Here is a 15,834-nt window from a genome sequence, read left to right on the forward strand (position 1 = left end):
CTTGGATGGCAGCATGTGTTGCTCCAAAACCTGGATGTACCTTTCAGCTTTGATGGTGCCATCACAGATGTGTAAGTTGTTCATGCCGTGGGCACTAACACACCCCCATACCATCACAGATGCTGGCTTTTGAACTTTGCGATGGTAACAGCCTGGATGGTCTTTTTCCTCTTTTGTCTGGAGGACATGACGTCCACACACTTTTCCATGTATGATGATGATGTTTGGCTTTCACTTTGCATGGTAGAGTTTTAACTTGCACTTGTAGTGACAAACTGTGTTAACTGACAATGGTTTTCTGAAGTATTCCTGAGCCCACGTGGTAAGATCTTTTACACATTGATGTTGGTTTTTAATGCAGTACCACCTGAGGCATCGAAGGTCACGGGCATTCAATGTTTTGTTTTTGTTTCAATGTTTCAGTTGTTTTTGGCCTTGCTGCTTACGTGTAGGGAGTTCTCCAGATTCTCTGAATCTTCTGATTATATTATGGACTGTAGATGATGGAATCCCTAAATTCCTTGCAATTGAATGTTGAGAAACATTGTTCTTAAACTGGACTATTTTTTCACGCAGTTGTTCACAAAATGGTGATCCTCATCCCACCTTTACTTGTGAACAGCTGAGCCTTTTGGGGGTGCTCCTTTTATACCCAGTCACTCACCTGTTTCCAATTAACCTGTTCACCTGTGGAATGTTCCAAACAGGTGTTCTTTGAGCATTCATCAATTTTACTAGCAATTACTTCTAAATGACCAAACATCTGAAGTCTGTTTATAGGATGGTTAACGTACTGTACAAGTTAGCCACATTAGCATACAAGTTAGCCACATTAGCCACAAAGGCAGCTTCATCCTGTTACACACGTCACTGTTTCAACATTAAAACTCTCACTCCAAAGCAAATTTAGGAAACTAGTCATCCGTAGCAGCCTTACACATTTTGCTTTTACAGCTTGCAGCAGAGAAGCAGAGGTGGTTCTGATGGGTAGTTTGGGTAGTGGTCTGGTCCAACCCACATGGGTCTTGAAAAAGTATTCAGCCCCTTAAGATTGTACACATTTTGTTTATGCCATTTCAAATAAAAAAAAAAGTAATTCAGGCTTTTCGATCTTCAAATTTCTAAAATTAGCTTCCTGAAAACTCAAACTAAAAGCAAATCTCTACAACTTGATATAAATTAAATAAAATATCAAAGCCAAGATGATGGGTTGCATTAAGTAATGGTCTTCTTTGGTATAACACATACAGTGAGGAAAATAAGTATTTGAACACCCTGTGATTTTGCAAGTTCTCCCACTTAGAAATCATGGAGGGGTCTGAAATTTTCATCTTAGGTGCATGTCCACTGTGAGAGACATAATCTAAAAAGAAATTCCGGAAATCCCAATGTATGATTTTTTTAATCATTTATCTGTATATTACTGCAGCAAATAAGTATCTGAACACCTGTAAAAATCAATGTTAATATTTGGTACAGTAGCCTTTGTTTGCAATTACAGAGGTCAAATGTTTCCTGTAGGTTTTCACACACTGCAGCAGGGACTTTGGTCCACTCCTCCATACATATATTCTCCAAATCTTTCAGGTTTGGAGTTTCAGCTCCTTCCAAAGATTTTCTATTGAGTTCAGGTCTGGAGACTGGCCAGGCCACTCCAAGACCTTGCAAAACCGTAGGGTGTTCAAATACTTATTTTCCTCACTGTAAATAATCAGTTTGCTAGTTTTCTTCAGACAAGTCAGGGGATGGATACATGAACATTTCCAAGTCACTGAACATGTTTAGGACGTTATTTACATCTGTGTTTAAGAAATACAAGCAGTATGGCACTCTGGTAAATCTGTGTGGACTTTTCTGCCAAGCATATTTGATCCATGTGCAAAATGTACTTGGTGTGCGTACTGAAAAAACTATTAAAATATGACAGGAGAGGAAGGAGTGAAACTGGAAAAGTGACAAATCACAGCCCTTGTGGTCTCGGTTGTATTGACCGGGCTATGGAGAGGGTTTACAGCCCCACAGAGGGCTCTGATCTAAAGCAGTTTGGATCATCACACCCAGGGATATGTGTGAAACTTAACACTATATTACAGTTCAGGCAGCAAGCAGGACTTTGCTAATAATCACCGGCCTTGAATTACATCCTGCCTCGTTTAGGTGCTGGGTCTGAGCACGGTTTGAAAAATAAACGCCTGGACTTTTAATCAAGGAAATAGGATGTCCACTTTCCTCGAATCGGCGAGTGTCAGTGCTGAACCTCATTTCATACCTCTGTTACTGGGCACGTCCAGACTGCGCTGTCCGGTACATGCAAAGGGTTTTTAATGGAATACGTGACGATGGGGCAGGACGATTTGTCCGCTGTGAGCAAAAATCCGGCATATATGGTGTTTATTACATGGAAAACCACGTATGGGACTTTTGCTTTTGTCCAGTGAGTGCAAATATCTGGTTTATATGATGACAGTTTTGGCGAGTTTAACTCTATTGACATTAGTGACCTTTGAAACTAAAGGTGTTGGTGAAACACTGTCAAGAGAGAAAATTTAAATACAAAACAATGGTGGCTAACACTTGAATTTTTCCCTTATTTGTCAAAACATGACACAGGCCTTCAAAAAATAATTTTCAGCCTTGTAAAATATTTTCCATTTGCAACCTTTCAAAGCTTTTCTTTTGCGTTTCAAATCAATATCTATGAATCACATTCCTTTCTTTGCTGAGAAAATTCTGGGTTACTAGTTTATCTTTGCTCTTTCAGTACATGTGACAAAACACATCAATCTGGATTCTCACAATTCCACAGAAACATAATTCCTCACTGACTGAACCCAGGCACAATCACCAGGATTATATCTGCCTGGACATCAAAATCTCAATTTGCTCCAGAGAACAAATAAAAAATGTCCAGCATTTCACATACATTTACTTATTTTCAGCAACCCAACTCATTATCAACATTAACAGCCACACATAGGCTATTATTTTTTCTAACAAGTTACCAAAAGTGAAATCTTATATTTAATTGTGAAGCTACGTGCACAGCCCTGATGTAAGACTTGGAGTTCTGCATCTGCACTTAACTTACTGCAAGACAATAATCTCCAGACGTGATATTAGATCAGGCTCTTTACAAGTGGTCACTTACATCAGACAAAACGTCCTTTTTGGTTACAATGCATTTTCATCTGGACAGAGCAGTCTGGACATGCTCAGTAACAGAGGTATGACATGAAGTTCACCGCTGACACTAGCTGATTGGAGGAAGGTGGGTACCGTATTTCCTTGACTAAATGAAATCTTTCTAATGCACATAATGCCTGGTGCTATATTTTTTCAGACAATGTTTTGACCTGGCCTTTAAATGAGGCAGGCTCCTATTCAAAGTCTGGTGTTTAATCAAGGAAATCTGAAAGCCTAATTGGAGATGGGGATTCCCCATAGATCGTTCAGCGTATCCTGGCTGTAACTAATCCATTACATACATATAACGGATTTTGTTGGTGTTATACATATAGCGGATTTCGATAATAGACAACATTCGCTGGTCCACCTGAATCCATTATATGCAAGTACAAATACATGCTCTAACAAGTTGTCTTCTTCTTTTGGCTGCCCCTGTTAGGGGGCAGTGGTGGGCACAGTTCTGATAATCTGATAACTGATAATTATCGAAGATAAAGTTTTCATTATCGGATTATCTTTTCAGATAACTTTGAAAACCATTATCGGACTAATTATCTTCTGATAAATTTTTGTCCGATAATTTTTAGATCCTTAACATGGTAAACAAAGGTGAACAGATGTGTAGTTCTACCCTCTGCAAACAGAGGAGAACTGGTCACAAAAAAAAAAAACTAATTTCTTTTAACCCCATACTCATACATGGCCAATATCACCCAAGTCATCCAGAGGCATACATTTTTAACTTATGATTCAAATGTTAACCAAACTTATTTCGGAGAGGTTATTTAAATTAACTTCACGTCTGAAGTTTTATAAAGTGAAAATATCAGATATATGTTTTAGTTTTAAAGTAATGTGCTAATTTTTAAGGTTTTAATGTGCACATGCTGTGTCCAGGTGCATTATGGGTATGATAGGGTAATCTCAGTAAGTTCACGACGGGAGAAATGCATTTCAGACACTCTGATCAGGCTCCACGGACAACAGCATTAAACTCTAGTGCCTAAAACTCTCATGAATATATTCTCTGGGTTTTCAAGGTCTCTACTGCCATCTACTGGCCAGTAGTGTTCATGGCAGTATTCAAACTGAAGCTGGGCTGATATTTTCAAATCACTGTACTCGGTTCCAGCTCAAACTGTACGACAGAACCGCACGGTATAAAAGTTCAGAGCGCACGAGTCATGTTCTCACACACATTGTACATTCAAAAACCACACGTCGGACTCGTGTTTCCAGAAGCAAAATGTAAACAGAAGCTTCTTTTTCAAACTTAATTTATAAAAACTCTTGATGGGAGACATCAAAGTAAAAAAAACAAAAAAAAATATACTGTGCAAGAGGTTGGATGCTTGCATACCCTCACAACGGCTGACCAGAATATCAAACAGGTTTGATTTTCATCTGACCATACGATCGCCGATCAGGAGGTGGTCGTGAGATGTTAAACACAGTTCATTACTCCATGTATACTAAACGATGCAGGACGCACAATTAACATGAAACTCGGTGCGATCCAAAAAATTCTCTCACGAATGAAAAATCAGCTGAAAAAGGGCCAAAACTCGCACTGGCACCAGTAGATCATGGTAGTGTTCTATTTATTTTGACACCAGTTATATCAGACGGTTATCTAATTACAACTTGCCTTTTTTTTTTTGAAAATGCCTCACCCTGTCTTCTGTATCTTCCTCTGTCACACAAACCACCAGCATGTCCTCCCTCAGCACATCCATAAACCTCCTCTTTGGCCTCCATCTTCTCCTCCTACCTGGTGGCTCCATCCTCAGCATCCTTCTCCCTATAGACCCTGGGTCCCTCCTCTGCACATGTCCAAACCATCTCAGTCTCTCCTCTCTGACTTTGTCTCCAAACCGTCCCACCTGAGCTGTCCCTCTGATATGTTCATTACTAATCCTGTCCATCCACGTCACTCCCAAAGAGAATCTCAACATCTTCAGCTCTGTCTCCTGTCTTTTTCTTAGTGCCACCGTCCAACATAGCTGGTCTCACTACTGTTTTGTAAATGTTCCCCTTCACTCTTGCAGATATTCTTCAGTCACAAATCATTCCTGCCACCTTTCTCCACCCACTCCACCCTGCCTGCACTCTCTTCTTCACCTCTCTATCACACTCTCCATTACCTTGGACAGTTGGCCCCAAATATTTACAGTGGGGAAAATAAGTATTTGACCCCTGTCAGTTTTGCAGGTTTTCCCACATACAAAGAATGGAGAGGTCTGTAATATTTATCGTAGGTACACTTCAACTGTGAGAGACAGAATCTAAAAACAAAATTCCAGTAAATCATATTGTATGATTTTTAAATAATTAATTTGCATTTTATTGCATAAAATAAGTATTTGACCCCCTAGAAAAACAGAGCTTAACAGTTGGTACAGAAACATTTGCCTGCCATTACAGAGGTCAAACATTTCTTGTAGTTCTTGACCAAGTTTTCACACACTGCAACAGGGATTTTGGTCCACTCCTCCATACAGATCTTCTCCAAATCTTTCAGGTTTGGAGTCTCAGCTCCCTTCGAAGATTTTCTATTGAGTTCAGGTCTGGAGACTGGCCAGGCCACTCCAGGACCTTGAAATGCTTCTTACGGAGGCCCTCCTTAGTTAGGAGCTTGTTTGCCAAAATCTTGCAATACATGACCCCATCCATCCTCCCTTTAATACGGTGCAGTCATCCTGTCCCCTTTGCAGAAGAGCAGCCCCAGAGTATGATGTTTCCACCCCCATGCTTCACGGCTGGGATGGTTTTCTTGGGATTGTTCTCATCCTCTAAACATGGTAAGTGGAGTTGATGCCAAAAAGCTCTATTTTGGTCTCATCTGTCCACATGGCCTTCTCCCATGCCTCCTCTGGATCATCCAGATGGTCACTGGTGAACTTCAAACAGGCCTGGACATGTGCTGGCTTGAGCAGGGGGACCTAGCTGCCCTGCAGGATTTTAAACCATGACAGCATCATGTGTTACTACTGTAATCTTTGTGACTGTGGTCCCAGCTCTCTTCAGGTCATTGACCAGGTCCTCCTGTGTAGTTCTGAGCTTTGTCAGAATCATCCTTACCCCACAAAGTGAGATCTTGCTTGTCAATCTCCTTCCAGACCGAGGGAGATTGACAGTCATCATGTGTTTCTTCCACTTTCTAATAAATAATCATAACAGTTGTTGTCTTCTACCAAGCTGCTTGCCTGTTGTCCTGTAGTCCATCCCAGCCTTGTGCAGGTCTACAGTTTTGTCCCTGGTGTCCTTAGACAGCTCTTTGGTCTTGGCTATGGTGGACAGGTTGGAGTGTGATTGATTGAGTGTGTGAACAGGTGTCTTTTATACAGGTAACAAGTTCAAACAGGTGAAGTGTACCTACGATAAATATTACAGACCTCTCCATTCTTTGTATGTGGGAAAACCTGCAAAACTGACAGGGGGTCAAATACTTATTTTCCCCACTGTAAACTCATCTGCTTTCACCACCTCTACTCCTTGTAACCACACTCATTCCACTGGGCTCCCTCTCATTCACACACAGTCTTGCTCCTATTGATTTTCATTCCCCTTCTCTCCAGAGCATATCTCCACTTCTCCAGGGTAGATCACAATGTCATCTGCAAACATCATACTCCATGGAGACTCCTGTCTGATCTCATCTGTTCATCACCACTGCGAACAAGAAAGGACTCAGAGCTCATCCTTGATGTTACATCTATAATAAATGTAATTTTGCAGATCATCAAACTCATAAGAAGGAATAAAAATTCAACTGTTTTACTAATCCATTACAATACAGGGTTCTCCCCAGAAATTTTTAGTATAGCAGTGCTATTGGTAATTATCATCTGAGGTGGCGCGCGTTGCAAGTCATTTTGACTGGTTTTAGATGCACTGAAAGCAAGAATAATAGACAAAAAATGGCATTTATGTTGTAATATCAAAGGTCTTTTTTGCATTTTTCTGCCTAAGTTAAGAAAATAAATAACATTGAAAAGTTTAAAAGGAGGGGTGTCTCAATTCATAGGGCTAGAGGCATACCCCTTCCCCTACGCCTACGCTTACCCCTTTAAAACAAGGCTAAGGTGAAGGGGTATCTCTCTAGCCCTATGAATTGAGGCTCCCCTCCGCGTTAGGAGAAAAAAAAACTGCCCGTGTTAAACTGCTGTCTTCACTGCAACTTGCTGCAGTAGCCTGTTTGCTCTTTTTATTTTCTCACCTTTCTGCGTAAATGCAAAGAAATAGAAGTCGCAGATTTCTTTGATGCATCGCAATCATGTCATGTTAATTAGTTTAATTAATTTGTAATTTATAATAATAATTAATAGTATTAATAATTAATTAATTAGTAATTGATTAATGTTAATAATACTAATAATAATTAATCAATAATAGTAATAATTAATATTGGTTGATTAATCATTAATTGATTGATTAGTAATTAATTAATTAATTAATTGCTAACTAAAATAAATAAACACTTGAAATACGAGGGCTGTCAATAAAGTAACGGTCCTTTTTATTTTTTCAAAAACTATATGGATTTCATTCATATGTTTTTACGTCAGACATGCTTGAACCCTCGTGCGCATGCGTGAGTTTTTCCACGCCTGTCGGTGACGTCATTCGCCTGTGAGCACTCCTTGTGGGAGGAGTCGTCCAGCCCCTCGTCGGAATTCCTTTGTCTGAGAAGTTGCTGAGAGACTGGCGCGTTGTTTGATCAAAATTTTTTCTAAACCTGTGAGACACATCGAAGTGGACACGGTTCGAAAAATTAAGCTGGTTTTCAGTGAAAATTTTAACGGCTGATGAGAGATTTTGAGGTGATTCTGTCGCTTTAAGGACTTCCCACGGTGCGAGACGTCGCGCAGCGCTCTCAGCCGCCGTCGTCAGCCTGTTCAAGCTGAAAACCTCCACAGGCTCTATTGATCCAGGACGTCGTGAGAGAACAGAGAAGTTTCAGAAGAAGTCGGTTTCAGCATTTTATCCGGATATTCCACTGTTAAAGGAGATTTTTTTAATGAAAGACGTGCGGACGGATCCGCGTGTCGGGACGCAGCCGACGCGGTGCGGCGGCACAGGAAAAACACCTCCGTGTTGATATCCATTTGTAAAATCCAGGCGGCTTTTGATGGCTTTCAGTGGAGTGAGTATATGAGAAATTGTTTAACAGGCAGGACATGTTCCAACTTGTCCTTAAGGCTTTCAACAGAGGTGTTTTTCCTGTGGTGGAGCGTCGCGGCGGCTGCGTCCCGACGCGTGGACCCGTCCGCACGTCTTTCATTAAAAAAATCTCCTTTAACAGTGGAATATCCAGATAAAATGCTGAAACCGACTTCTTCTGAAACTTCTCTGTTCTCTCACGACGTCCTGGATCAATAGAGCCTGAAATGTGGAGGTTTTCAGCTTGAACAGGCTGACGACGGTGGCTGAGAGCGCTGAGCGACGTCTCGCACCGTGGGAAGTCCTTAAAGCAACAGAATCACCTCAAAATCTCTCATCAGCCGTTAAAATTTTCACTGAAAACCAGCTTAATTTTTCGAACCGTGTCCACTTCGATGTGTCTCACAGGTTTAGAAAAAATTTTGATCAAACAAAGCACCAGTCTCTCAGCAACTTCTCAGACAAAGGAATTCCGACGAGGGGCTGGACGACTCCTCCCACAAGGAGTGCTCACAGGCGAATGACGTCACCGACAGGCATGGAAAAACTCACGCATGCGCACGAGGGTTCAAGCATGTCTGACGTAAAAACATATGAATGAAATCCATATAGCTCTTGAAAAAAATAAAAAGGACCGTTACTTTATTGACAGCCCTCGTATATCAGTCTGTGTGCAATGAATGTACACATTATACAAGTTTGACTTTTTGAATGGAATGACTGAAATAAATCAACTTTTTCATGATATTCTAATTATATGACCAGCACCTGTATGTATGTTTTGGGCTGCATCTAGTTCTGTTAACCTTCTATTTCTTTTTCAAATTCTCCCATTTTTTGCATCCAGCCCTATTTCCTTTAGTCTGTTAGGACGTCAGGTTACGTGTTACACATGTACATGTGTGTGTATATTTTCCAACTCACTCCCATTGATGAAACTTCTCATTTTCTGCCTCATTTTCTTATTAGGAGTCGAGTGTGTTCAGGGCTCCCTGTTTGTTTACTAAATACACAGACGTGTTACAGACCTTGAAATCCAACAGCAGGGGGCGGTATTATCCAAAGATTAATGAACATACAAATTAACCTGCTTATCCTTTATCATGATTTTCTCCATTGTGAGATATAAAAGTGTCTTATCGTATCGTTCGTGTGTATGTGCATTATAACACCTCAGTACACGAGCAAAGTTACGATATTCTTCAGAATGGCAATATACGCAACATGCATCCAGCAGCATACACGTTGCTGTCATAGACAACTGCCTGTAAAGTTTTTTGGCAAGTTATAACTTTCTAAACAGCGTAATTTGTAATGAAAGCTGCTTCATTTGTGTGGCTCTTTCTGTGCCATGTTTGTTTCTTTGGAGACAGCGGCAAGCTTCTCCAACCCCTCCAAACGGAGGGTGCATCCAGATTCACTACCCTGTCTCTCGTGCCCGCGCAAAATGGAGGGGAAGGGGTAAGGGGAAGAATTGAGATTCAGCCTTAATGTGTCACTAGCTACGCAGGCAGAAGGAGCTCTTTTTATTGGAAGACTTTGACTGAGTTTTTGTTCTTTCACTCTGAGGTGCGGCACTGTGGCTCTGCTGGCTGCCAGCAGTGGAGGGCCGAGCAGGTAGCAGTCCGTTCAGCACAAACAGCCTGACTGGATTAAAAAATATCTCAGAGCATGGCACAGTATAACAGCACTGTCATAACAGTATAATGGCGTTACACCGTTGTTCCACTGTCTGGGGAGAACCCTGAAAAAAAATATATATATATATTATAAATAATTACCTTACAAACGATTCCAAATGTGTTCACCGTACAACGTGCACAACAGAAGCTGCAGCTGCAGATAAATTCTCTGTGATTCTGGGAGTGATGATAGATGGTTTCATCAGCCAAGTTCTGAGAGCAAATGCCTTATCAACTATGAAATGTTTATTTTATATAATGCGGTCAAACGGGACAAAACGGGATGCATTGGCATGTCGAATTGCTCAGCAGCGCGTGGATAAACTTTTTGCAAGTGTCAAGGTCGTGCACACATCAAGGGGTAGTGTGAAGCCCGTAGTGCACACAGTCATAATCCCACAGATGGTAGCATTGGGTCCTCAGCCAAGCACATACACCAAATTGTGAAGAAATTCACATTTTGCGGCTAACGTTTTACGAGACCTGCGTTCATGGTTCAAGAGATTTTTTTCAATATTCACGGTTTGCATTTCAGGTTTTGCAAGCAATTCATGAATTGCAGCTGATTTACGTTTTCGGGGTTAACATGCCACACCTCCTTGTACTCCTGTCTACTTTCTTCATCTCTCTAACTATCCCAATTCTTTGTCGCCAGCCTCTTTCTCCTTGTGTTTTCCTGGACATCTTCCTTCCACTGTCCAGATGTCAGACCCAGTGCCTTCCTAGCTGTTTTCCTCACCACATCTGCAGTGCTTCTTCAGTTGTCCAAAATTGTTTTCCCTCCACCCATTGCCTCTCTTACCTGCTCACTAAATTTCACACAACAGTCTTCCTCCTTCAGCTTCCACCATCTGATCCTTTGCTCAGCCCACCTTTTAGCGCTGGTAGAAAGGAGCTTGGAGGTCTTGCTCATGCTGCCTTTGCTTTCTCGTTTCTTGGGTGGGTTGGTCTCCTGCTGATGCTGCTGCTGATGAGTTGAGGATGAAGAGGAGGAAGAGCTAGTGCTGGCATAGGAATCTTCATCCGACATACCGAGCCTGGGGAAACATAATGAAGAAAAAAAGGTCATTCTTAGTAGCACTGCAAATCCAGCTCTTTCACCGCTCGAGGACAAAATGTATCAGATGCATTTAAAAGTGTGACAGATATCTGTAGATATATATCCACACACAGAGAGAGACAGCCAGACATACACAGACATATGGTGCATCTGATCCAAACCGTGGGTTTGGTTCATTTCTGGCTTCCATAATTAACCTTAACACACAAAACCCAGGGTTCAGATCGAATGCAGTTTTTTTTGTTTTTTAAGTCAGATTGGATGATTTTCAGGTGAGTAGAAAAAGCCTGTGGTCCTGAATGTAAAATTACATCAAGATGTCCAATATTTGACATAATATTTGAAAGTATAATACTTATTTTTTGTATTAAATTATAATTTATAAAACTTCATAAAACTGTTTACCTGGTCATGTTTGATGTCATTTTTTTCAGCACAACCTCACCTGTGTGACTTTACAGTTTTTCTTTCATTCTGACATACTGCATTAAAACAGTGACCCTAAATTCACCAAAAAAAAACTAAAATTCAAATCAGAAAAAAAGTTTGTTTTTTTTTTACTGTGAAACCCAGAAACACGTTTAACGAGCCATTTTTATAACAGAATGCATATACGAATTGTAATTTTCAAAAATATATGTAAAAATGTTATATACAACAATTCACATTAAAATGCAGGAAATACTTCTTTGTGGCTGTTTACATGTGATAAGATGCCACACATATTATAATTGTGCAATTCAGAAAAACAATTCCTGTTCAGTGCACATCAGAAATCCAAAAATTTGTAGATATTCCACCTCAATATCCATGTGTATTTTTTGTAGCTTTGTTATTAGTGTTGGTACAGACTGTCCTGACTGTGTTAGTAGCTTAAAACAAACAAACAAAAAATAGAAAAAGGTGGGGGGGGGGGGGGTGTCAACCTGAACTCCTGTGTTCTCCACCCCTGGTGCCTTCTCTGTTTTCCAGGAGTCAATGCTGCATCAGAGATTTGCAGCGCCGAGTCCTGGAGAAGATGGAAAGAGAAGCACACGGTCCAATCCACTGCGCAAATCTGATCTGATGGATTCAGAACGGTGAATCCACCTGCTCTTGTTTGTCAAGACCAGAACAATAAAGTCCACTTCAAGATCAGACTGATCAAGCTCTGGTTCAGACTCTGATGATGCACTCAGCGCTTCAGTCATCTTCATGTAGTTAAAAAACAAAAAACAAGAGATTTGACGCACTGTTCCACCACGACTGATTATTTTGACGCACTAAATAAATAAATAACTACACCACATACACTAATCACACATGCTAACACACTCCACCACACACACACTAAAAACACACTCTAAGCATAGCAAATATTACAACTTCCAAAACTGTTTGTCGCCTGCTTTTTCACCCCACATGAAACTACAGTTTTCTTCTCTCAGTAACCAAATTACGTGGATTGTGGATCATGGTTTATTTGGTAATATATTTTACACCAGTGATAAAGAAAATTTTGTGTATTTTCTTTTACTTGTTTGCTGTTGCAGACACAGAGAGAGACACAAGAAAAGTCCCGTTCACAAAACACACACAGAGTGTGTGGGCTGTCATCAAACACACGTGGAATTGGTGATTGTGATTGGTTAGTTCCTGCGTTTTTCACCAATGGTAACACCCTTTTCTCCTGCTGCAGTTGAGGAAATCCTATTTGATTCCAGCCTTCTCGCTCCTCCAGCTGAATCAGGAAATGAGCCATTTTGCTGCGGCTGTCTGCAAAATGGGCAGCGAATGTGAGAATATTATCCTCAACCAAAAAACTTGCATAAAATATTAATCATAATTCAAGTTATACTTGGCCTATTAACATTTTAATTTGTGTGGAGGAATTCCATACGTTCAACACGCATTCACTCAGAGTGGAGCAAATTGTGTGCTACGTCCGCTTTATTAGATCATGTGACTTTTGACGCGAGGGCGCGTCATTTTACTCCACAGGGTTAAATACCTCAGCACCTACGATCGCAGAATTTATCTGGTTGTTAAGTGTGATGTAACGCATCATGTAATTTTCAAATTCCGGCTCCAAACAAAAAAGGCGTGCCGTCATTAACAATGAGAACTGCACTGAGACGATCTGATCATGCTGCACTTAAACCGTTGCACACGGACAACAGCATTAACATCGCAACATAAACTCTTTACATATTGCGCCTAAAACTCTCCTGGATATATTAACTGGGTTTTTAGATGTTATTGCGTTTGTTTTATGTAAAAATGTCAGACGCTCAGGTTAATCCTGTTATTTTCAATGGGAGTTGCTGTGAGCTGCGATCGCTTCCTGTTCATGTCGTTCAGGGGAAAAGTGAAGTTTGCACTTTAACGTCCTGTTTATTTTAATAAATTTTTTTTTTAATTAACAAACATGTATATTTTACCTGTGCATAATACAATATAAAAAAGTAAAAGGAAAAAAAAGTTGTATTAAGTGTACTTAAGTGGTTTAATGGAGGTGGAGGCGGAGAAGGTCGGGATGGAGGTTTGCGCACACTGTAAACACAAACTAAACTTAAACTGTAGATCTTTAAAAGGATCATACAGATGTAACTTTAATTGTAAACTTGCAGGTCTTTGGACCCGGAAACAGATTTATCATGTGACGCATTACGTCAGAGATTAACAACCGGATAGTCATGGAAAGAAGTCAAATGTGTGTCAGTAAACTGGAAGTCAGTTTTTTTTTCCTCTCCCACAGACAACACAAACATACACATTCAAAAAGCATTCATTACAGGGTACAAATCCTGTGCAATACATCCCAAATCAAGAAAACTGCACTCACAGTTGTGCTACAGTTGCTGATGCCTGCTGGTACTTGCAACCACTGCCATGACCACACCCACAACATCACGAGGTGTGTTGCCCAGAAACATAAAAGCTAAAGTTACATGATGTGCTCATTATCTGTGTAATCCTGCCACAGTTATGCAATAAGCCAAATCAGCATTATCAACATGCATGCGCCACAACCGTGTCATCTTCCAGTCAAACTTCACCAATAACCACTTTAGTAATACCCCTGTCACACTAGAGCACAAATTGCACGAATGGGTGATTCTCATGAAATCCAGATTTAAAGGGATTGCAACTACAATATTTTAAAAAGTCATTTGAAGACAAATTTCCAATTAAGCATCTAAGATTAATGTCTGAACTTACTAAAAACATTATTAGACATTGTTTTGTTTTTATTTTTGGTTATTTTTAAAGTAGGTTATTAACATTTAGGTCAAGATGTATATAGGCCTCAGGAAAGATTACTTTGTTATATTTCTAAATTAAAAAAAAAATAAAATCCTAATTTGTCTCATTGCCGCAACATGCCTAATGATTTATATCATTTTTTTAAGGATATTTCTTTGAAAACTGACAAATATAGTGTTTTTTGTTAAAGGGATTAAATAAGTAATCCTATAAATTGTATCAACAGAATTACAAACTAAAAACAATTTTATAATATTAAATAATTTGCAAATAAACACATATTGCGGTAATGACAAGTGTTTCGCAAATGAGACTCAGTGCAACACATTCATAGATCAGCAATGATTTACATGTAACACACAATGTCACTATTTATAGAATATATTTTTATAAACAAACATTTCCTTTCGATTAATTTCATTCATTCATTTAGTTGTATATTCAATTATGAGACAGTTGTACAACATACCACAATTATGTAAAAACAGTAAGTAAAACAAGTAATTGCAATGTATCACAATCATACAAACACACAACATTCAGTGTAAAATAGAAAAGTAATGAATCTTAACCCATTTTTTATTTAGAACTATAGAGCTATAGATTTAATGGAATAGTAGGCCAATTCATTTACTGTATGTACGCCTTTTGTGCTTTGCCCACATTTCAGGCAAAACACAGAAATGGCGGGCAGAGGAGGTGGCAGGAAGTGGTTCCGGAATTATGTCCCTAATGTCCCAACTGCAGAACCAGACCCTTTCTCCTTGAAATCTTATACTTGGGTCAAAGCACCCGTTTTCCCCAGCACAACTCATGGTGTCAACTTCATAATGGCCATCAGTTACCTGTTTTTATAAGTAAAACAAAAACATTTTTAAAAAAAGAGTGGCTTGATCTAGCATTTGCAGCACAATATAAGAACTGGACTAAGCAATTCTAACGAGAATTAAGATGTATTTTTCCATCGATATAGAAATCTTGAAAGGAAATCCACCTGTGTAACTATACCAGGGAACAACTCTGCATAATATTCAACTCGGAGCCACTGTTCAACCTCTATGGTAGCCTCGGCGTCAGGGTGCTCCTCTCTTTCAGAGAAGATATGGTAGTGTGGAAAGAAGCATGGACAATTTTTTTCACCAAAACATGACACTTCCCTTGTGTTAATGACCCCAGGGGTTGTGGATGTCAGCTGTTTCATGAAATAAGAAAAAAACAGTTTAACTATGTCAGAGAAATTTTGTCCCACACTTAATCACATAAAATAAAGCAGAGACCAGCAATCAGTACTTTAAGTGCTTTAACTTAGCAAAGAGGGAGCCTGCCACAACAGCAGGCCATGAGCAAAACTCCAAAGGAGGTCTATCAATTTAGCACTAGATAACAATGGGATGTAGAGGCTATGTAAGTAGGCAAAGATGTTTTGTGAGAATGTTCTAAAAGGGAAATTAACTTACTAACTTATCAAACTTATTTATAGTAATATTAAGTATTTAA

The 15,834-nt window shown here is 39.7% G+C and overlaps 1 protein-coding gene across 1 annotated transcript in view; it reads right to left on the bottom strand.

Annotated features, from left to right (window-relative positions):
* LOC117502056 (ubiquitin-conjugating enzyme E2 E1) overlaps positions 1-15,834 on the bottom strand; it is a 90,268-nt gene that overhangs the window by 30,451 nt on the left and 43,983 nt on the right. Inside the window, exon 2 of the mRNA XM_034161045.1 lies at positions 10,904-11,068. Coding sequence (XP_034016936.1) covers positions 10,904-11,061 — 158 coding nt within the window. The 5' untranslated portion in view covers positions 11,062-11,068. The remainder of the gene's footprint in view (positions 1-10,903; positions 11,069-15,834) is intronic.

This window comes from Thalassophryne amazonica, chromosome 20 (assembly GCF_902500255.1).
Source record: "Thalassophryne amazonica chromosome 20, fThaAma1.1, whole genome shotgun sequence".
NCBI classification, from domain to species: domain Eukaryota; kingdom Metazoa; phylum Chordata; class Actinopteri; order Batrachoidiformes; family Batrachoididae; genus Thalassophryne; species Thalassophryne amazonica.